Below are 24,593 nucleotides of genomic sequence, written 5' to 3'. Positions count from 1 at the left end.
TTCTCTGTATATCTCGTTTGAGGAATTCATGTGTCATATCATTTTCCAGAGAATATCATTAAAAAGTCAACACCAACACCAGTTGATATTCCCAGACATAACTACCAACAAACCCATGTTCCAACAGGACATACAACGTAAGCATGTGGCTGAAATTCCTCAGATACAATATAGCCATTACATTCACTCAGTCATGCAGTAAATATTTATTAAACACCCAGACAAAGGCAGTGCTAAGTGAGTAAGAGAGACATGAAACTTGTCCCTGTAATGACAACACTCAAGTGAGAAAACAGACAATTCAGTAATTAATTAATTGCAACTCTGTCATAGGTGGGTCTACCAGGAAGCTCACTTCCTCTGAACTGGGGAGAAGTCAGCAAAGTTTCCTTGAAGAATGGACTTAAGCTGTGACCTCACTTACACAGAGGATTGCATAGGCCAAGCGAGGCGAAGGATGACGTTCTATGCAAGGGAGGACAGAAGTGCAAACGCTACAAGACCCAAGTTGTCTTGGCAAGTTGAAGGAACAAAAAGGAGGACAGTGATGTAATCAGGCCCGATAGATAAGGAGGAGAGTGTCAAGAGACAGGGTGGTAAGACACATACAGACCAGTCAGAAAAAGAGAATTGAGAATCACTGAGGCAGAGGAATGAGATTTATGATTTTTAAAATTGATTGTTTCACTACTGTGAAACATGGGTTTAGAGAACAGAAAGCCAGGATGCAGGATGGCCCTATCATTTCACACTTTGATATCCCCATATTTGTTCATTTCCTTTTCCTAATCACTTAGACCATTGTAGATGTTCCACTTTGTTGGTGGAATGATTGCATTGTAACAATTTCTCTCCCCACTTCTGCCACCCAGTATCTCACAATACTTCCACCAGAGATCTAATCAAGAAACCAAGTTGTTCATGCCACATCTTCGCCTATGTCAGATCCTCCCACTGCCTCCAATATCCATTTTAAATTTTGGTCCTCTTAGCATGGTACCCAAAGCACTGCCGGCCCTTCTCCCACTTCATCTTCCACCTGACCAAATATACAACTGCTGCCATGTGAGATGACCCACAGCTCCATTAACCTTTAAGGCCCTCCATGCTTTTCTCTTTGGTTAAGGCACCATTAGAATACAATAAAGTGCAGTCTTTAAGTGCATGTAGTCAATGGATTTTTGGCAAGTGTATACGTGCATGTGGACACCACTCCAATCAATACGTAGAACATTTCCATCATCCCAGAAAGCCCCGTTTTCTCCTCGCCAGTCAATTCCCCCACCCACATAAGAGGGTAATCATTATTCTAATTTCTATGACCATGTATTAGTTTTCCTCTGTGCTTCTTTTGCTCAACAGAATGTGGGATTCATCCAGGTTGATGTGCATACCACGTGTTCATTCCTTTTATTGCTGAGTAGTATTCCACTATTTAAATATACTACAATTTATGTATGTGCTGGTGGACATTTGAGTTGCTTCCAGTTTAGGGTTATTATGAACGAAATTGAAATGAACAGTCTTATACAATCTTTTTGTGAACATAGTTTTGTTTTTTTTGGCACAAATACCTAGGAAGGGAATTATTATGGTTCACTTAATAAAAATGTACTGGGCCGGGCGCAGTGGCTCATGCCTGTAATCCCAGCACTTTGGGAGGCTGAGGCAGGTGGATCCAAGATGTCAGGAAATCGAGACCATCCTGGCTAACACGGTGAAACCCCGTCTCTACTAAAAATACAAAAAATTAGCCGGGTGTGGTGGCGGGTGCCTGTAGTCCCAGCTACTCGGGAGGCTGAGGCAGGAGAATGGCGTGAACCCGGGAGGTGGAGCTTGCAGTGAGTCGAGATTGCACCACTGCACTCCAGCCTGGGCGACAGAGCGAGACTCTGTCTCAAAAAAATCAAATAAACAAATAAATTAAATAAATAAAAATGTACCTATCGCTTTTCCAGCCATGTTTTCACATGCTCAGCAACATTTGGTGTTGTATTTTATGTTTTAGTTATTCTAGTGTATGTTAAGCAGCATTTCATTGTGGTTCTCAAAGTTTCATTATCTTCTCAATTAATGATGTTGAACACCTTTTCAGTGTAATCGGCCACTGGTATATCGTCTTTTGGGAAATACCCCATTCACTTTTTTATCCTTTAAAAATTGAGCTGTCCTTGTTGTTATTCATTTGAGAGAGTCATGTATGTACTCAGAATACAAGCTCTTTATCAGATATATAACTTTTTCCAGTCTTTGACACATCTTTTCATTTTCTTGATGATTTTTGAAGAGCAGAGCATTGTAATATATCATCTTTCATCTTTCTTTATACCTCTTTGTGTAGAATTCTTTACCTGGGAGGAGCTTCCTCGCTGTCTTTGAGAATCAGTTGACATATGATTTGGTAATCACTGATGCTCCTGTCATTTTTCTCCATGAGCTTAGGACTGACTTAAGAGCATGGGCTGTGTTTTATTTACTGTTTTTAGTAGAATACCTACCAAGTAGCAGGTGTTCAATGACTAGAGTCAATTAAATTTCATCAATTCACTTCTTTGCATGTCATGTTCTCTTCCTAAAAACAAGGTAAACTCCCCCACTTACTGCACAGGCATGTGCAAGCAATGAAAGCTTTTAAGGTTGTGAAAATTGAGCTTTTTATGGCCTCTCATGTGTATATCAGTAAGAATCCTGTGAATAGATACTTTTCACTGACTTTGTTATTGTTATTACCTTATGAATTGTGATTTTCATTTCAAAAGCAGTATATGTAATTCTTAATAACTTAGATGTTCCTATTAAAATGCAGGGACATCTTAAGCAAAAAAAAAAAAAATCATACGAGTAGCCAGATTTTGCCATTGCCATATAAGAGTTTGTCATTTGACTTTGCCATGTAGAGTGGCTGACCTTTTATTCTAGTGAGGCTCACTAATGTCTAAAATCACATGAACTACATAAAAATGACAATGTCATCATTAAATCTGTCCAAGGAACTAGACCTTAATGAATTCCCTAGAGAACTCCAACTTGATAATGGGAGCTAAGAAGTCACAACACTATTCTGACAGGGAGGTGCAGTTAAAAGAAATTTGAAAAGCACCAGCTATACATGAAAATAATGGGCTAATTGAGGAAGCAAAGTGCAATCTTTTCTTCTCTGCAGGAAACCACAGAATGGAGAAGCCCCTGCTCAGCAGACAATTGAGACACAAATCACATTCAGCACATTATGAATTAAGCATCTGAGAGTGGAATGACTTTCTCCACACCAACAAAGCCTCAGAAAGTGTAGAATTTTATTGGTCAGATCCTGTATTGTTCTTCCAGAGCAGCATGGATTCTCATCCTGGATGATTAAAAGTACTAGAAGCAAGTGGAATAGTCAGATATTCAAATTAAATTGATAAATGTGTATAGATAGCATAGAAAATATAGTTACATGCTTAAATAGCCAGAATGTTCAATTTCCAAATCAGAAAAGTACAATGAATTTAGAAGCTAATTGAAACTGAATTCTTAAGGATTTGCTACAATAACTCAGGCTTACTAAACAAAAGGCTAGATCCACTATCCAGTATGCAATCTTTGCTCCTGAAGGAGCCAGTTTTTGTTATTTGTTATTTTTTATTTATTTTTTTGGTGGGGAGAGGTTCTCACTCTGTTGCCTAGGCTGGAGTGCAGTGTTGCAATCTCGGCTTACTGCAACCTCCACCTCCTGGGTTCAAGCAATTCTTGTGCCTCAACCTGAGTAGTTGGGATTACAGGAGAGCACCAATATCACTATGCCCAGCTAATTTTTTTTTTTTTTTTTTTTTTGGTATTTTTAGTAGAGACAGAGATTTGCCATGTTGGTCAGGCTGGTCTCAAACTCCTGGCCTCATGTGATTTCCCCACCTCGGCTGGGATTAGAGGCGTGAGCCATCACGCCTAGCCCTGAAAGAGCTAGTTCTGTTAAGGGGCCATGTGAGGGTCCAAACCCTTCTCTTCCGTGAAAACTTTCTGCTGGAGGGGCAGGGCTGTTGAGATAAGTTTTTCCAAAGGGCCAATATCCCTGAAGGGCAGTGATAGAAAATTTTCCCTGACACGGAAGTACAGAAGAAACCCAGCACTTTGTAGAAGCTGGAGGAACAGCAAGTGACTGGCAACTGTAACAGTCATGTCACCATGGTGGAGACTGTCAGTCCAGTCACCTCCTGAACAACAATCTAGCTCTCGTTGCCCTAAATCACATCTGAATACCACCCATATTCTCAAACTTAATACAAAACAGACCTGCAGTTCTTCTCTCCTCAGAATCTGGTTATGACTGAAACGTAATAAGCAGGAAGTTAGAATTCTGGTTGCAAAGAATTCATGTTGAAAGCAGAAACTGTCTTACTCATTTTTAATACACTTGTGCCTAGAACAATGCCTCGTTGGATGATTAGTGAGTGAATTAATGAGAGGCCTTAAAAGAGAAAAGGAAATTTTACAAGACTATAGTAGTTGAAGAACTACATTGAAGAAATTAAGGAGGCAAATCCAATAACTGAATGAACACTCCATGACTCATCTAGCTATTGATCAAAGAGAGAATTTATTCACAGAGATTTTCAAATACAAACAAAATAGCACTTTTAAATTTTTTACAAAATGAATATAGAAATAAATGTGGTACAGCACAGTACAATAATGGACAAAAGAAAACACGATCCAATGACTGGAAAATGTCTCTCGTTATTCTCATATCTTCGGCTGAATTCTTTCCTACAGTGGACAGAAAGGTGCCCCTTTTCTTCATAAGAATATCACAGCAGAAGCTACTCAGAGAAATATTGCATATTGTTGAATAACATGGAAATACAAAGGCTTAACTCTAAAGGTCTGCATAAACACTGAAAATATGTTGAGGAACTAAATTAGAGTTTATGCAGGATATACAAAATACTGATAGTTTGGCTTATTGGTCCATTTATTGGGTTTAATATATGCTTTATAAAGTGATAATACTGTATTTTAAATGTATATTAAAAAGAAAACAGAGGAGAAATGCACCACTAAACCTCCCGTAAAGTCTGTGCGATGATCCACGTTTGTGCATGGGTGTGTGTGGGGATGCATATGTCTGTATGTGCTTGTGTGCTTTCGGGAGTGCCGTGACCTACAGGGAACATTTTTGGGGGTACCCTGCTTCCCAACATAACACTGTTTCTACTAGCCCTTTTGATTTTCTGAGTCTTCACCTAAAAAAAAAAAAAACAAAAACAAAACTAAAACCCAAACCCTTGTTTGCATATATAGATTTGGGGTGTGTGTGTGTGTGTGTGTGTGTGTGTGTGTTGTATATTAACAATACTCTGTGGAATAGAACCACCCGATGCCCTGCAATATTTTTAGGCTTTGGTCCATTTTTCTCCATCATTCTACACTCTCCTTTTTTTTCGCCCCACAAATCTCCTATAATCCTTCCTTCCTATATCATGTTCCTGATTTTATCGGGTTTCATTTTATTAGCATTGTATTGGATTAGAACTACTATTCCACCTTTTGAAGGTAGGTGGATGTTTTGACCTCTCCAAGCCCCTTCGGCCCGTCTTCTCCTCTGTCTGCTCTTGGTGGCTCCATCTCAGTATGGGTAGTGCTTCTGTTTCTTGCCTGAAAAGCAAGCCAGCCATGTGCACAGCAGCATGGCGGCAGTGGCACCTGCTCCCGTGCAGTAGTAGGCCCAGCCGATTTCACACTTCCCTAGGGACAAAGGAAAGGGAAAGAAGAAAGACACAGATGAGGATGATTTTGCAGCAGGCTTTTTTATTGCTTCCAGTGTGTGGGTTCTGAAGCACCCATTAGGAATATGGTATCCTCGCTTAAATGGAATCATAACGTGCTGAAAGTTATCTTGCCAGTGAAGAAAGCAAGAATGGCTGGGTGCATTTCAGAAGGATCTCAATGTCTACCTCTCACCCTGGCGAAGAGAAGTCTAGTCCCCTCCACCAATATCCATACCCTTTTCAAAAAAAGAGAAGAATAGCAGCAACCAGGTATATGAGATGAAGGAGTTAATTCTAACTTACATCACCCAAGCTCACCTGCATAACAAAGTACTTTAGGGAAAAAATCCAAATGTTGATGCAATCCTTCTGCAAAAGGGCCATTTTGAGGAGGCAACCCATTTGAAGGATAATGGCTAATGCTAAGGTGAATACTGCTATTTATGTGGAATCCTCAAGTGACTTACTCTCTACTGTCTGAATCAGAAAACAAAAATTCCCAGATTCTTCTGGGATCAACACTCACCTTGAAGATAAAGTGTCATTTAAATGAAAATATAATGATAAGTGTCCAAATGGGTCCTGATTTCTCACAGTTGGATTAGTCTTAATAGTCATAACAGCCGGGCGCCATGGCTCAAGCCTGTAATCCCAGCACTTTGGGAGGCTGAGACGGGCGGATCACAAGGTCAGGAGATCGAGACCATCCTGGCTAACCTGGTGAAACCCCGTCTCTACTAAAAAAAAAAAAAAAAAAAAAACTAGCCAGGTGAGGTGGCGGGCGCCTGTGGTCCCAGCTACTCGGGAGGCTGAGGCAGGAGAATGGCGTAAACCCGGGAGGCGGAGCTTGCAGTGAGCTGAGATCCGGCCACTGCACTCTAGCCTCGGCGACAGAGCAAGACTCCGTCTCAAAAAAAAAAAAAAAAAAAAAGTCAACACACTCAAAATATTAAAAATATAATAAGTAGATTTATATTGTCTGTCAATTCTTTTATCAACATTATAAGGTGGAGTACTAGCTCAACATGGTTGACAAAAATGCTTCTCAGCATTTAAAGAAGTTGGTGACTTACCCATAGTCATATGCTTATAATTTGGAATAAAGTGAGCCAGGACTCAAACCCGCGTTCCAGATCCCAAGAATAGGTTGGCGTCCCCAGATACCCTATTTGGGTTAATGGAATGGGTTTTTGCATTCATTAGCTTTTTCTTTCTTAATGACATCCAAGTTACTCTTTTTGTGTGCACAGTAAAGAAGGCCTCTATATCTTATACTGGACACTGTACTTTCTGCTTCAATTCTAATTCATTTTTCAGCCGGTCTTACCATCTTATCAGACAATGCTTGAACAGCAACCATGTTCCTCCTTTTGGTTCTTGTTTTGCATTGCATTAGATACAAACATAAACAGCAAGACATTTGGATTTCACAGTCACTGAACATAAAAGCCAGACTGAAAATCACGGGGCCAGGCGCAGTGGCACATGCCTGTAATCCCAGAACTTTGGAAGGCCAAGGCGGGTGGATAACCTGAGGTCAGCAGTTCGAAACCAGCCTGACCAACATGACGAAATCCTGTCTCTACTAAAAATACAAAAAATCAGCCAGGCGTGGTGGCGGGCACCTGTAATCCCAACTACTCAGGAGGCTGAGGCAGGAGAATCACTTGAACCCAGGAGGCAGAGGTCACAGTGAGCCAAGATCACATCAGTGCACTCCAGCCTGGGCGACAGAGCAAGACTCCATCTCAAAAAAAAAAAAAAAAAATCACATCCCTTCTTTTCACAAGCAGTCTGCAGGAAAACAGCCTGTTGCTTGGCAAGAGTGACACCATCTTGAAGTGAAACCTCAATGAAGACCAGCGTTTGACTCCTGCATACCGAGGTGTTCCCATAGTGTAGATAACCCCCCATAAAGAAACAATGCCTATGGCATAGATAACCTTTCATAAAGATGTTTATCTCATCTTCCTAGAGGTCACAAGTTTCGGCAAGAAAGTATGAGATGTGACCAGCTGCATGTATCTGTACCCTAAAAGCTTGCTATGTAAAGGCTGCTTTCTGGAGGGCGGGTGCAAAGATCCACCATCTTGCAGCTGCCTGAGACATGGCTTCTGTTCGTAAGTCCCTATTAAATGTTTTTTTCTGAGAAACTGGACATGTCAGCCTCTTTCCTCACCTCTTTTCTCAGCCTCTCAGCCTATGGGGCTGGGTTTGCATAGCTCTGCTCACCGTGGAACATAGCCACTTTTACCTTGTTCATTTGTGAAAAATTAATAACTTCCCTGCTGAAAATTACCAAGACTGTTAGGTATAAGGTGCAGTTAAACTTTGGATCTTCACTGGACATTTACTGGAGAATTAGTTAGCAAGTGCCCCATGCACACATAAAAAGGCAAGGCAAGACAGAGCTAAGGGCGTTACTGGCTTGTGGTCACCATGAGTCAACAGCAGCAAAATTTGATCAAGAGCTTCCACGTCCTGAAAGTTCTTAGGCCATTACCTAAGCACACAGATATCAAGCTGTGTTGTTCAGTCCTCAACCTAGGTGTCATCCCTGGTTTCTCCCTTTCCACGTCCAATGAATAATTAAAAACTAGCAAATGTGTTTTGATTACCATTTTCTCAAGATTGTCATGAAGCTTTACATGGAGTAAACATTAATGCTTTAATTTTCATAGGAACACAATGTGGCAAGTACATGAGTATCATTCTCATCTTTCAGAAGGGAAGACTGAGGCCAAGGAAAGTTTAATAACCTGCTCCAGGACTTCTCCTTAATAAGTAGCAAGCCCTCTGCCACTCTCGCCCATATCTATCCTGTATCCTTTCCCTTCTCAAATGCCTGCATCATCCTCCAGGCAGTCTGGTCTGCTGTCATTGCTTTCTTGTCTCCCTGATTCTTCTTATATCATCACCAACAGCAAGGTAGGCAGCTGTCTTTTAAAAAATCAATCAGATCAAGCCACGCTCTTACTTAAAACCCTGTAATGACCCAGCATTTTGGGAGGCCAAGGCGGGTGGATCACTTGAGGTCAGGAGTTCAAGACCAGCCTGGCCAACATGGTGAAACCCCATCTCTACCAAAAATACAGAAATTAGCCAGGCGAATTCGATCAAGAGCCTCCACATCTTAGAAGCTCTTAGGCCATTACGTAAGCACGCAGACATCAAGCATACAGAGTAAATTAGTGCAAGTGGCCCACACATAAGAATCAGTTGAACCCGGGAGGCGGAGGTTGCAGTGAGCCAAGATTGCGCTACTGCACTTGAGCCTGGATGGTAGAATAAAACTCTGGCTCAAAAAAAAAGAAAAAGAAAAAAAGGAAAAACAAAAGTCCCTTTAATGAATTCTCAAAAATCAACGTCCTTCCTATAGCCTATGAGGGCTTAAATGTCTGCTGACCTCTCACACCTCATGACCGCTCTCTCCTGTGTCTTATCTCTGGCCACAGTGATCACTTTTTCTGGAGCATATCAGCCTTGTTGCTGACATGAGAGCTTCACACTTACGATTCCTTCCACCCAGAAATTCTACTTCTAGATTATGGAAATGCCAGGCCTATGGCAAGCACCTAATACATAACTGTTGAATGAAAGGCAAGGTAAAAGAAAAGTAGAAAGGAAGCAAAGCAGGCAGGCAGCTAATACCTGAAAAACAGTAAATCTAGTATCTTATTTTAAAAGTAACTCTTGTCCTGTTTTGGCACTGAAATTTTGGAGAGAACTTCCCAAACCAAGTGTGTATTTCCGGTCTCATAGCGAGTGTGTTAAATTTAACAGGGTAACAGATTCTGAAAGATCGCCTCTCCACCTCTGGGTAGGTCTCACTGGCACAATGGCCTCCATTAATACTGATAGAATACGCATTTTTCACGGGTAACCGAGTCCCCCTTCACAGGTCAGATTTGCTGACAACCATGAACTAATGTGGTTGTGAGTCTTGGGAATAATCTCCAATTTGAATTATTCTTTAGCTGGATTAAATACATCTAGGAGGGGAAATTAATAGGTAGAGAAGAGATGACCAATAGTTGAGAACATTTCAAAGAGTCGGCAAAATTTGTGGTCCATCTATTTAGCACTGGGCTCATAACACAGAACACAATCAATTGTTCATTATTAATAATGTATTGCCCTATACATAGTTCCATAACCTAACATGAAAAGTAGAGTATATAATTCTTTATTAATTATTTGGCACTTAAGAAAAAGTTGCTGAGGCTAGTTATTTGAAAACAGTGTATGTGACAATAGACACATTTATTAAACAAAGATGGAAAAAGAAGCTAGTAAAGGATTGGCTATCAGAGGTTAATGAGAGAGAGGATAATACTGGTTTTGCTTTTGTTTTTGGCAGAGAAGTCAATAAAATAGCAGAAGTTTAAGCTTCAGCGTCTCGTAAGTGGCAGGGGAGCTACAGCCAATGCTGTAGATTCTCCAGCCAGTTCCTCTGTGTCCCTTTGCTGGTTCTGGACTCCCAATCTCCAGCTTCCTGTTGGATCCTAACAGCTTATATTTGCAACGCTCTTCAGAGGACCCATGAGTGACTGGCATGACTCTGTCCCAGCTCTTTGACAGCTGAAGTGCCCCCTGGTGTGACCCACTGCCAGCAATGGACTTGTACTGGAGTGTGCACACCTGGCTTTCTTCCCTCCAGGTGGCACAGAGTCTGCAGTGTAATGATAATGAATGTTCCCAGCACTGTGAGTTCAGGATGAGGCTGAGCTCTCAGATGACAAACTGCACCCTGCTGGGCGTTTACTCCTTCCCCATCTTGCTTTTCCACTTCCCCACTGGCTTTCCCTCGGCACATTTCCTCAATCACTTGAACACAAATCCTCATCTCAGGATCCACTCTGGGGAACCAGATCTAAGACAGGAGTGAATGAACAAAGACTTTCTTGCTTTTCTTTATCAAGGGATCTGTAAGTTTCTACCATTGTCAGAAACTAAACCACCCCACCCACCTACCCCAAGCCCTGCTGTCACCTGAAAGAGGCAGAGCAGAGCTTTCAGCACCAGCTGGCTCCGGCTCTCACCACACTACCCTCTTCCTAGGGCAAATCCAATTTCTTGTCTTGCTCAGGTGTAATTGTAATTTCTAGTCATTGTTATCTGGATCCATTCGTGTTTATGTCACAAAACAGGTAGTTAATGTATCAGGCTAAATATCTATCAGATGAAAACTGGCAGGAAATTAAGTAAAGATCTTTAAGGAGTGTACCATAATAGCAGAAAAATGTTTGAGGATATAAGAAAATATGGCCATCAATCAGACATATATGCAAGTTTGTGTGTATGATTTACAAAATTTAGGATTAAAATTCAACAGCCAGTTAAGGTCCAAAATGAGCTATTAATGTTCAATGTGATTTACAAGAAAAAAAGTCCTTCATTTAATACATGAAGGCTTTTTCATTTACTAAGCAATTTTAAAAATAATTATTAAATCAGAAAGTGGTTTAATATGAATTTGTTCTAGTGTTACAAATTATACTGAGATATAGCCAACCAATCAAACTAGCCTCAAAAAACATACAAAAGTACATATGCATACATGTCTTTTGAGGAAAAATGGTCAGGATCAGCCTAGTTAGAGTAAGGTGTATCAGTAGAATTTAAGCAAATCTGAAAAAATACTGTCATTCCAACCCTGATTCTTGATTTTCTTCTTCCCTTCCTTTTCCCTTTCCTCGCTCCCTCTCTCAATTTATTCAATGATTCAACAAACATTCAGTGAGTGCCAGCTCCAACTATGAATGAATCACTGGGTACTGGGAGCTTGTTGGGAATAATATAGATATAATTCCTGCTATCAAGAAGCTTATTGTCTAGTCAAGGAAATAAGCATTAAGCAATACTGAGACATTTATATACTGATAATTGTGATACATGCTTTGTAGAAAAAATCCAGGATGCGAAGGCAGCATATTGCAAGTGATCTATGTAGTGTGGTCAGGTCAGTGAAAGAGAAGCTTAAATTAGAAGTGAGATCTAAGCCAAGACCTGCAGATGTTCAGGAGTGAGCCAAGCGTGAATGTGGGGGGCCAGGGAACAGTATGCTTGGACTGAGGGGATGGGAAATGTAACGGAGAAATGCAGACAGATTTGGGTCTTGCTAAAGTATTGCTCAAGTAAGAGATGGATCCCATTTTGGGTGTAAAGCAAGGGATGGGTTGAGGTATGACCACCTCTAGAGTTCGAGAGCTTGAAGCCTGAAAATTCCCTCTTTGAAATTGTCATTTGTATTGTTGGATAGGAACAGTCACAAATAAATCGTAAGCTCCTGCTACCTGTTTTGGTATGTTATAGAAGCTGGAGATGCAGCAGGGAACAATACAGAGTCTTTGGTCTCATGAAGCTTACTTTCCAGTTCATATCACTCACATCGGCTGTATTATTCTGAAGCATTCCTTGTATATTACACACATGTTTTGTAGAACTTCAGTTTAATGAAATAAACCAGATACAACAGGATTTTTTTTCCATAAAACTATAAATGTGAAAGCAAAACATCCAGAATTCTGTGAGAGATTAAGGGTTTACCAGGCACAGGCTTGTCACCTTGAACTTCTCCAAAGAAAAAGGAAAAACAGATTTTTCTCTCTGAGCATGATCCTGTTGTTAAAACCTGTGTGCTCAATAACAAGAAATTAGCACCATGTTTTACAGTCATAGAAAAGAAGTGTTTCTGCGTACTTTTCATGAGTAGTAATGAAACTAAATAAAACCAGGAAATACAGAACCATTCTTCCATGGCCTCGCTCTGCCCATGTCATGGCAATAAATGCTTGTTATTATAATGCAAACAGAAAGCATTTTTCCAGAGGGCAAGTTTTGTCTGTGATCCTTTCAGGAAATTAGAGAAGCAAATCTGTTTAAACTTTCCCTTTTGCTCTCCGTAATGCTCCATCAAACAGGACTCCAAGCTTGCTTGGTTGGCAAATTGCTGCTTTCAACAATGGGGAATACTATTCTTGACAGATAAAATAGAGGTTAACGGGACAGAAAGCAGCATACCATAGCCACCTGCCAAGTCGATAGAAAAAGACTGTGGCGGAATTCCAGGGCAGCCCCAGAGTAGAGATAGGCGTGGGGATGGTTGTTGCTGATTTCTTAGGGTGGCTCAAATTAGTTTTTAATATAGCTTTTGGAAGTGATGGAGACAGAAAGAGAGGTACAAAGAATCCAGTCTTATTACATACAACAATGGCATTCCGGAGATCTTTTCATCTTTTAAGGACACTGGAGTTTAACCTCTGGCTTTTCATTAATGTGTTCAATTAACATTTTGGAGCCTACCGAGTGTGACTGTCTGCTTGTTTCAGTGTTCTATTCGGGCACTCAGTACGATGACCAGATCACAGTAACCGATACACATTTGTGGCATGAATGCATATCAGACATTATACTTGTGCTAAGAATAGAGATACAAAATTAATAGTCCTATAACAGCTGTCATATATAGACAGCGAGTGAAAGGTTACAAGTTATGAAGGGGTCTCTCCTTTAACAATTTTTGTCTTGGATCCTTGGTCTGTTTATCCTTTCCAACATTACTCTCACTTTGAAGATGCAGAAACTGAAGGATAAGTAACTTACCCAGTATCTCAAATAAATAACAAAGCTTGAACTTGGAACTTGGGTCAAACTGATTCCAGAGTTTTTTCCTGTGCTCAGATCATGTATAAAAAAGATCTTAATCAAACGCATTTTTTCTCACTTGTTAAATAGTACTTGTCTTGGCATGTATACGCCCAAGAAAAAAATAAAACATATTTTACCTTACCCCTTCAATTTGCCAGTCTTCTTAGAAGACTACATGCTGTTAAAGTGAACTAAATATGGCCTAAGAATAACTCTGTACTTCTATGTTTGAAACCTTGTGGATGAACTGTAACCTAGCTTAATAGGCAGACAAGAATGAAACCTAAGTGTGTGCACCCATAATAACTGCTGAGTCTTGGCCAATCCCAGCAGCCATAGTTCAACCACTCATACACTGCTGAATGTTCAAACTGTATTGAAATAAAGCAAACACCAAACTGTAGCCAATCCAGTTGCTTCTGTACCCCACTTCTGATCTTTGTACGTCACGTTCCTTTTTTGTCTATAAATTTGTGCCGACCATGAGGCACCCCTGTAGTCTCTCTGAATCTGTTGTGATTCGGGGGGCTGCCTCATTTGTGAATTGTTCATTACTCAAACTCCTTTAAATTCAATTCAGCCAGAGTTTTTCTTTGAACAATGCCCATGTTCAATGAGCATGGTTTCAATTACTAAAGGTCTGCACCTTGCAAAGACTTGACAGCTCCAAATCCTGAGCCAATGAAACCACATTTGGCACCTTTGGCAATGCATCTTCAAGGATGTGGGAATGTGATGTCTAATATAAGTTTGCTTGAGGAACAGATAACTGATGCTCCCTGCAGGAGAAACTGGCTCTAGAAATGGTCCCAAACTGAGTGCTTTTGACCCTACCTTGACTCTGTCTGAGCCTTAGCTGATGAAGGGCTTCGACTCCTGGGTACACGTTAGTTCCCCTCCAGAGCTGCTGTCTGCCTGTGAACCCTCAGAAGTTTGGCTGGTGCCGCCATGTCATCCTAACTTTCACCCAGAGACTCCATAGTAGCGCCCTCCGCTGTTCACTGTATTGCTCTGGAAAGCGCAGCACAGGACACTAACTCAGGCAGTTCCTGCCCTCTGACTGCATGCCATTTATCACAAAACCTCCATGTTTATAGTGCCTTTCCTTGAACTTGAGCTCCAGGGGATCCCCATTTACTTCTCTTTCCCCACAAGGTCACTGCTGAGCACCCAGAACAACTTGTAGCCACAGTGCCTGAGTCAGGATATGATAAGCTGACTGACTTCATTTATCCAGGCAGCATATCTTTTATCTGTGATATTTTAAAAATGTTAACATGTTAATATTTAAATGTAGAGTTTGGGTAAAACAGAAGTAGGCATATTAGATTGTATCCTTGTTGCTTGTATCCTTGTGTGTGTGTGTGTGTGTGTGTATATATATATATATATTTTTTTTTTTTTTTAGACAGAGTCTCACTGTGTCTCCCAGGCTGGAGTGCAATGGCGCTCACTGCAACCTCTGCCTCCTCCTGTGTTCAAGGTATTCTCCTGCCTCAGCCTCCTAAGTAGCTGGGATTACAGGTGTGCACCACCATGCCCAGCTAATTTTTGTACTTTTAGTAGAGACAGGGTTTCACCATGTTGGCCTGGCTGGTCTCAAACTCCTGACCTCAGATGATCCACCTGCCTCGGCCTCTCAAAGTGCTGAGATTACAGGCATGAGCCACCAGGACTGGTCCTAAAAAAAACTTTTAATGAGACAAGCAGTAAAAATGATATGTCATGTGCCTGTAAAGAAAAGACCACCCAAACTTGGTTGGTGGGCAGAAAATGCAGAAGTAAAACGGCTGAGAGAAGAATGTTTGTGGGGTGTGGCTCTTTTTAAAAGCTCCTTTACAGCTGGGTGCGGTGGCTCACGCCTGTAATCCCAACACTTTGGGAGACTGAGGTGGGTGGATCACGAGGTCAGGAGATCAAGAACATCCTGGCTAACACGGTGAAACCCAGTCGCTACTAAAAAAAAAAAAAAAAAAAAAATCAGCCAGGCGTGGTGGCACGTGCCTGTAGTCCCAGCTACTTGGGAGGCTGAGGCAGGAGAATCCCTTAAACCCAGGAGGCAGAGGTTGCAGTGAGCCGAGATTGTGCCACTGAACTCCAGCCTGGGCAACAGAGCAAGATTCCATCTCAACAAACAAACAAACAAACAAACAAACAAACAAACAAACAAACCTCCTTTGCTTGTTTCTTTATGTCTGTTTATTACAGAAAGTATAAACTTGTATTGATTGTCAGGGCTGTCCTGTACACAACTCCAAGGCGTCTATTTATTTTGCATTCTATGGGCTTCCTAATGGATGTGCCCTGGGGGTGCGGTGCTGCACACGCGCATATAATGGGAATAGTGCTCCCTGCATAGTATTCCCCGAAAGAATAGATGGTGAGAAGGTGTGTGTAATGGTAGAATCTCCCAAATCCCATGCATTGAGTCTATTTTCAAAATATCCCAGGAGGCCATCTTGATGCCTCCTAAGTCACCACAGCAGCACTGCAGTGCGTAGGACCAGTATTTCCCCCCAAGAACTGCAGCTCTCCACTGCTGCTGTGAATGCACTGAAATACGAAAGAAGTGTGCCACTGAGTAAAACCCTATCTCTGCCAGCCCTTATATGTATGCACCATCCACTGGATCGCAGCCTGAATTACATCACCAAACAAAAAATTCTTTCACCACACATCACTAGTGAAGAGCAGGAATCTAGCCACAAATAAAGATTCTACACAGAACCTTGGGCCTCTGAAAGCACCCAGAAATGAAGCCAATTGACTATACGTGACATACACCCCATTCAAACCCTCAGAAAAATAAAGAATATAAAAACAAAAAGCCCCACCCAAGCAACAGCAATTTCAGAAAGATTAAAGAATACCAGCCCTCTTGGATGAAAAATAATCAGGCAAGAACTCTGGCAATTCAGAAAATCAGAGGGTTTCCTTACTTCCAAATGATTGTACTAGTTCTCCAGCAATGGTTGCTAACCAGATTGAAATGGCTCAAATGACAGACACAGAATTCAGAATATGGATGGGAAAGAAGTTCAACAAGATTCAGCAGAAAGCTAAAATCCAACCCAAGGAAACCAGTAAAATAATCCAAGAGACGAAAGAAGACATGGCCATTTTAAGAAAGAACCAAACTGAACTTGTGAAATTGAAAAATTTACTACACGAATTTCATAACACAGTTGCAAGCATTAATAATGGAATAGACCAAGCTGAGGAAAGAATCTCAGAGCTCAAAGACCAGTCTGATGAATCAACTCATTCAGGCAAAGATAAAGAAAAATGAATGAAAAAGAATGAACAAAACCATTGAGAAATAGGGGACTATGTAAAGAGGTCAAAGCTACCACTCACTGGCATTCCTGAGAAAGCAGGAGAGAGAGTAGCCAACTTGGAAAACATAGTTGAGGATACAGTCTATGAAAATTTCCACAATCTCACTAGGGAGCTTGACATTCGAATTCAAGAAGTTCTAAGAACCCCAGCAAGGTGCCATACTAGATGCATACTGATCAGACTCTCCAAGGTTGACATGAAAGAAAAAAAATCTTAAAGGCCATTACACAAAAGGGTCAGGTCACTTACGAAGGGAGCCTCATCAGCCTAACAGCAGATTTCTTAGCAGAAAACTTACAACTCAGGAGAGATTAGGGGCCTATTTTCAGTATCCTTAAAGAAAACAAATTTCAACCAAGAATTTCATATCCAGCCAAACTAAGCTTCAAAAGCAAAGGAGAAATAAAATCCTTCTTAGTGAAGCAAATGCTAAAGAAATTCATTACCATCAGACCAGATGTCCTTCCTCTAAACATGGAAATGAAAGAGTGGTACCTGCTACCACAAAAACACACTTAAGTACCTAGCACACATATCCTACAAAATAATCACACAATCAAGTATAAAACAACCAGCTATAAAACAACCAGCTAACAACATGAGGACATGATCAAAACCTCACACATCAATATAAACCTTGAATGTAAATGGTACAAATGCCCCACTTAGAAGGTACAGAGTGGCAAGTTGGGTAAAACAAGTAAGACCCAGCCATCTGCTGTCTTCAAGAGACCCATCTCACATGTAATAACAACCATGGGCTCAAAGTAAAGGGAGGAAGAAAGATGTATTTTGCAAATGGAAAACAAAAAAGAGGAGGGGTCGCTAGTCTCATATCCAATAAAACAGACTTCAAACCAACCACAGTGAATAAGGACAAGGAAGGGCATTACATAATGATAAAGGGTTCAATTCAACAAGAAGACTTAACTATCCTAAGTATATAAACATCCAACATTAGAGCACCTAGATTCATAGAAGAAGCACTTCTAAACCCATGAAAAGATTTAGACAGCCACATAAAAATAGTGGGGGATTTCAAGATCCCACTGACAGTGTTAGGCAGATCATTAAGGCAGAAAACCAAAAAGGAAATTCTGTTTTTAAACTCAACATGACCAGTTAGACCTAACAGAAACCTACAAAATACTCCACTTAATACACATTTTCATCTGCGCAAGGAACATATGCTAAGACTGACCACATGTTCAGTGATAAAGCAAGTATCAATAAATTTTTAAAAAGTAAAATCATAACAAGTATATTATCTGATCACACTGAAATAAAAATAGAAATTGATACCATGAAGATCTCTCAAAACCACATAATTACAGGAAAATTAACTTACTCCTGAATAACTTTTGCATCAACAATGAAATTAAGGCAGAAATTTAAAAAATTCATTGAAATCAATGAAAACAGAGACACAATGTAACAAAATATCTGAGATGCAGCAAAAGAAGTGTTGAGAGGACATGACATGTTATAGCATGAAATGCCTACATCAAGAAGTTAGGAAGATCTCAAATTAATAATCTAACACATATCTGTGGGACCAGAAAAACAAGAACAAACTAACGCCAAAGCAAACATAAGAAAACAAATAAATCACAGCAGAACTAAACAAAATTGAGATGTAAAAATTTAAACAAAAGATCAATCAAACCAAAACTTGGTTCTTTGGAAGGATAAACACGATAGACTGCTAGCTAGGTTAACAAAGAAAAGGGGAGAGGATCCAAAAGAGCACAACCAGAACTGACAAAGGGACATTATAACCAATCCCACAGAAATACGGAAGACCCTCACAAACTATTATGAACATCTCTGTGCACACAAAGTCAATAATCTAGAGGAAATAGGTAAATTCCTGAAACATACAATTTCTCAAGATTAAACAAGGAAGAAATTGAACCCTGAACAGAGCAATAACGAGTTCTGAAATTGAATTGGTAACTTAAAAAGCTACCAATCAGGCTGAACATGGTGGCTTGCACCTGTAATTCCAGCAGTTTGGAAGGCCAAGGCTGGCAGATCACTTGAGCTCAGAAGTTCGAGACCAGCTTGGACAACATGGTGAAACCCCGTCTCTATTAAAAAATGTAAAAAGTAGCTGGGTGTGGTTGCATGAACTTGTAGTCCCAACTACTCAGGAGGCTGAGGTGAGAGGATGGCTTGAACCTGGGAGGTGGAGGTAGCAGTGAGCTGAGATGGTGCCACTGCACTCCAGCCTATTCCTATGCTGAACAGGAGTGGGCTCCCTAGCCAGAGCAACCAGGCAAGAGAAAGAAACAAACGGCATCCAAATAAGAAAAGTAGAAGTCAAACTATCTCTCTTTGCTGGATATGATTCTACACCTAGAAAACCCTTAAGACTCTGTCAAAAGCTTCCTGGTACTCATCAGTTACTTCAGTAAAAGTTCAGGATACAAAGTCAATGCACAAAAATCAGTAGCATTTTTATACACCAATCATATTCAAGTTGAGAGCCAAATCAAGAATGAAATCTCATTTACAACAGCCACAAAAAGAGTAAAATACCTGGGAATACATATAACCAAGAAGTGAAAGATTCCTACAAAAAGAACTACAAAATACTGTTGAAAGAAATCATAGATGACACAAACAAATGGAAAAACATTCCACGCTCATAAATTGGAAAAATCAGTATCATTAAAATAACCATACTGCTCAAAACAATCTACCAACTTTGTAGGTTGGTAGATACTGCTCAAAGAAACCTATCAACTACCAACATCATTGTTCACAGAATTAGAAAAAAACTTCTAAAATTCACACAGAATCAAAAAAGAGCCTGAATAACCAAAGCAATCCTAAGCAAAAAGAATAAAGCTGGAGGCATCACATTACCTGACTTCAACTATACTGGAGCAAACTGGTACAGCAAATTTGCAAAAACCAAAACAGCATGGTACTGGTACAAAAACAGACACATAGACCAATGGAACAGAATAGAGAACCCAGAAATAAAACTGCACACCTACAACCATCTTTGGCAAAGTAAACAAAAGTAAGCAAATGGGGAAACGAGTCCCTATTTGATAAATGGTGCTGGTATAACTGGCTATCCATATGCAGAGGAATAAAAGTGGACACCCTCCTTATACCATATGTAAAAATTGACTTGAGAGATTACAGATTTAAATGTAAGACCTCAAACTATAAAAATTCTAGATGAAAACCTAGTGAACATCCTTTCAACACAGGTGTGGGTAAAGAATTTATGAGTAAGTCCTCAAAAACAACTGTAATAAAAAAAAAATCAACAAGCGGGACCTAATTGAACTAAAGCGGTTTTGCATAACAAGAGAAACGATCAATGGAGTAAACAGACAACCTACAGAATGGGAGAAAATATTCACAAACTGTGCATCTGACAAAAGCCTAATTATCCAGAATCTATAAGAAACTTAATGCAACAAGGAAAAAGCAAATAACCACATTAATAAGTAGGCAAAGGACATGAACAGATACTTCTCACAAGAAGATATACAAGCAGCCAACAAACATGTGAAAGAAAAAATGCTCGTCATCACTAATCATCAGAAAATTCAAGTCAAAACCACAAGATACCATCTCACACCAGTCAGAATAACTTTTGTTAAAAAGTGAAAACATAGGCCAGGCGCAGTGGCTCACGCCTGTAATCCCAGCACTTTGGGAGGCTGAGGCGGGTGGATCACAAGGTCAGGAGTTCAAGACCGGCCTGGCCAACATGGTGAAACCCTGTCTCTACTAAAAATACAAAATTAGCAGGGCAGGCGTCTGTAATCCCAGCTACTCGGGAGGCTGAGGCAGGAGAATCACTTGAACCCGGGAGGCAGAGGTTGCAGTGAGCCGAGATTGCACAACTGCACTCCAGCCTGGGTGACAGAGCAAGACTCTGTCTCCAAAACAAAACAAAAAACCTAAAAACATAACAGGTGTTGGCAGGATTGTGAAGAAAAGAGAAATTACACACTACGGGTGGAAATGTAAATTAGTTCAGATTTGAGGGCACAAATCTGTGTAAAGCAGTCTGGAGATTTCTCAAAGAACTAAGAGTTGAACTACCATTCAACTCAGCAATCTCACTGCTAGGTGTATGCCCAAAATAAAAGAAATGGTTCCACCTAGAAGACACATGCACCTGTATGATCACTGCAGTACTATTGACAATAGCAAAGGCACATGCCCATCCATGGTGGATTGGGTAAAGAAAATGTACAAACACACCATGGAATACTACATGGCCATAAAAAAATATCAAGATAAAGGCCATTTTCCTAAGCAAAGTAATGCAGAAACAGAAAAGCAAACACTGCACGTTCTCATTTATAAATGGGGGCAAAATACTGGGCAAACATGTACATAAAGATGGGAACAATAGATACTGGCGAATACAAGGAGGAGGTAGGACAAGGGTTGAAAATCTACCTGTTGGTAGATGGGCTGGGTACTATGTTCACTTGTTGGGTGACGGATTCAATCATACTCCAAACCTCTGCATCACGCAGTATACCTCTGTACCAAACCTGCACACGTACCCCCGGAACCTAAAATAAACATTGAGAAAGAAAAAACCTGCAGCTCTGCTCTCTCATGTGACTCTAACATACAAGGCTCTTTTGACCTGTTCTGTTATTTATTATCAGATTGAGAGGACCGAATGGTAGGATTTGGACTCTCTTAATGGATGACACCTTGTCCCAAAGCACACAGTGTGCCTCAATGTATGATGTTCTAGCTTAGTGTATTGAAGCCACTTCAACAAAAAGAGAAGACAAGGCTTTTTTTGTTTGTTTTTGAGACGGAGTCTTGCTCTGTCACCCAGGCTGGAGTGCAGTGGCGCGATCTTGGCTCACTGCAAGCTCTGCCTCCCGGGTTCACGCCATTCTCCTGCCTCAGCCTCCCGAGTAGCTGGGACTACAGGCGCCCGCCAACACACCACACTAATGTTTTGCATTTTTAGTAGAGATGGGGTTTCCCCGTGTTAGCCAGGATGGTCTTGATCTCCTGACCTCGTTATCCGCCCGCCTCAGCCTCCCAAAGTGCTGGGATTACAGGCATGAGCTACCGTGCCCGGCCAAGACATTTTTTAAAAGACTTCCTTTATCTGTTTTGTTTGCCCTACTTTCTCCACAGAGCTAACCAGAGGATAAAACGCAGATGTGTCCATCAGTAAGAACTGACACACTCAAGCTATGGCATTAAGCACTCTCTATAACCATGCATGTCAAAGGGAGCAGAGATTTATGCTCTAGAAAAGATAAGATGTGTATCTGCAAAGAGCTCATAAGAGGAGCACTATGTCTAAGGAGATATGTTAGGGGTGAATTTTGATGGGAAAATATATATCAGCCTTGTCAATTTTATGCAGTGTAGGTAAATCCATTCTGTAGCTGGAGTAGGAGTAAGGAAAGGGCTCTACAGAGACATGCATTAGAGGCAATGGTCAGCTGTTCAAACACTATGCTCAAATAGAAGCACATGTTAGATGGGCCTCAGATTGTCAGGGGACAAAAACAAAACAAAACAAACAAACAAAAACCTTTCTGAATTACAAATGCATTCTTTTATATTCAATGGTATAAGTTTCCCTTCTGGATTCCCACAAAAATTTTGCTAAAGAGCCATAGTTTTTATTTAATCTGTTGAGTCTCTCTTGACCCCCCCCCAAAAAAAAAATATTTTAGCTCCACTTTTGAGATATGAGACGGTGGGCAAAAGAAAATAACAGGTTTGTGACCATTTATTAGTACCAGTTATTGTCCCCCAAAGAAATGGCGCTGGCCATGATCAACACAAGAATTTACCAGAAAATACCTATCTGAGATCTCATACTTGCACAGCTGCTCATATCTGTGAAAGGGCAGGACGTACTGACCAGCAGCGAGACTTGACACAAGGGTCAGCAGTGCTGAGCCCAAATTATACAGCAGAGGATGGAAGACCTTGCTAGTCATCATTATTATTACTAACGCTGTCACTATTCATACTTTTCTGAAATCTTAACAATTTCTAACATCAGAGTGAAGTTAGTGAAGAAAGCAACTTGTTTTCTTTCAAATTTTGAGCCTCTGAAGATTTTTTTTTTTTTTTTTTTGAGACAGAGTCTCACTCTGTTGCCAGGCTGGAGTGAAGTGGCATGATACTGGCTCACTGCAGCCTCCATCTTCCAGGTTCGAGTGATTCTCCTGCCTCAGCCTCCCGAGTAGCTGGGACTACAGGCACCCACCACTACACTGGGCTAATTTTTGTATTTTTAGTAGAGACGGGGTTTCACCATGTTGGCCAGGATGGTCTCGATCTCTTGACCTTGTGATCCACCTGCCTCGGCCTCCCAAAGTGCTGGGATTACAGGCGTGAGCCACCATGCCCGGCTCTCGAGGCTCTGAAGATTTTAAATATGCTTTGCATTTGTTATATTTTGCAAGTCAAAAACCATAAGCATAAAGAAAGCCCATGGCAAACAATACCCAGCACAAGGAAATGAGTTCCATTTCTTTTATAATTCTGTATGTAAAATATATCAGTATAAGATCTGTAGATTAGATAATAGCATTTTACCAATGTTAATTTCCTAATTTGGTAATTGTATTGCCAGATAAGAGAAGGTTATTGTTAGGAATTACTTAAGTATCTAGGGTTGGGAGGACAGCATGGCTCAGAAGGAGGGAATAGGGCAGGAGGGAGGCTGAGACTGATAAAGATGGTGTGTTGAAATTAAACATTAAGGGAATCCAGGTGAAAGGAATATAGGACTTCTTTGTATTATTATGTAGCTTTTCTATGTATCTAAAATTACTCCAAAACCAGAATTACACAAATGTCAACACAAATTTGAATATATCTATGTGACATGGTTTGGATTTTTGTCCCTGCTCAAATCTCATGTGGAACTGTAATCCCCACTGTTGGAGGAGGGGCCTGGTGGGAAGTGACTGGATCATGGGGGGTGGGCTTCCCCCTTGCTGTTCTCACGATAGTGAGTGAGTTGTCACGAGATCTGGTTGTTTAAAAGTGTGTAACACCTCCCCCTTTCTCTCTCTTCCTCCTGTTCCGGCCAGGTAAGATGTGCCTGGTTCCGCTTTGCTGTCTGCCATGACTGTGAGTTTCCTGAGGTCTCCCCAGCCACGCTTCCTCCACAGCCTGTGGAACCGTGCACCAATTAAACCTTTTTTCTTTATAAATTACCCAGTCTCAGGTAGTTCTTTATAGCAGTGTGAGAACGGACTAATACGATGGGTGTATGTATATGTATAAGTATATACAAATTCAGTGGGGACTTTTACTCTTGTAAGTTTTTTAAGGAGCAAGAAATCAATAAACGTACTGACCGTATGACATGCATAATCAGACACCCGCACAATGGCCATTTTTACTCTGTAATTTTCCTCATGAAAATACTCAATGACTCTCTTAAACTCCATTTGCAGGTGTGGCTCTGTTAAGCACAGCACACAGTGAGGAGGCTCAGTTGGTTCCTGCCCTCTGGCCACATCCCACCTAACACAAAACTTCACCCCATTCCTGCCAACCACACCCAACTGAGCAAACAATCTACAAATTGAATCAATTAAATAAAGATGACATCCCAGCATGAATCATACAATGTTCCTGTGAGATAATACAGGAGGTGGATGAGTGTGCAGGACCTGTGTCCAGCGGGGAAGGAACAGGGTGTCATCCGTCTTCTCCAGCAGGAGCTGCCAAGAGGACAAGGGCCACACATTGGGGCACGGAGCCCATTTTCCTCCACAAAATTTCCCCAGCCTGGCAAGGTAAAGCAGTTATATATTCGATGTGGGAAACAATATTTCCCACTGGAAAAAAAGGGTTTTTTCCAGCTGATAC

The 24,593-nt window shown here is 40.8% G+C and overlaps 1 protein-coding gene across 2 annotated transcripts in view; it reads right to left on the bottom strand.

Moving 5' to 3' along the window:
* Positions 1 to 4,557: 4,557 nt before the first annotated feature.
* The window catches only part of LHFPL6 (LHFPL tetraspan subfamily member 6), a 259,074-nt gene continuing 239,038 nt past the window's right edge, over positions 4,558 to 24,593 (bottom strand). For both annotated transcript variants that reach the window (XM_023208873.1, XM_023208874.1), the window contains exon 4: positions 4,558 to 5,724. In XM_023208873.1, the coding sequence (XP_023064641.1) occupies positions 5,606 to 5,724 (119 nt within the window). In that variant the 3' untranslated portion in view covers positions 4,558 to 5,605. The remainder of the gene's footprint in view (positions 5,725 to 24,593) is intronic.

This window comes from Piliocolobus tephrosceles, chromosome X (assembly GCF_002776525.5).
Source record: "Piliocolobus tephrosceles isolate RC106 chromosome X, ASM277652v3, whole genome shotgun sequence".
In the NCBI taxonomy this organism is placed as follows: Eukaryota; Metazoa; Chordata; class Mammalia; order Primates; family Cercopithecidae; genus Piliocolobus; species Piliocolobus tephrosceles.
This window is presented reverse-complemented; position numbering and strand designations above follow the sequence as displayed.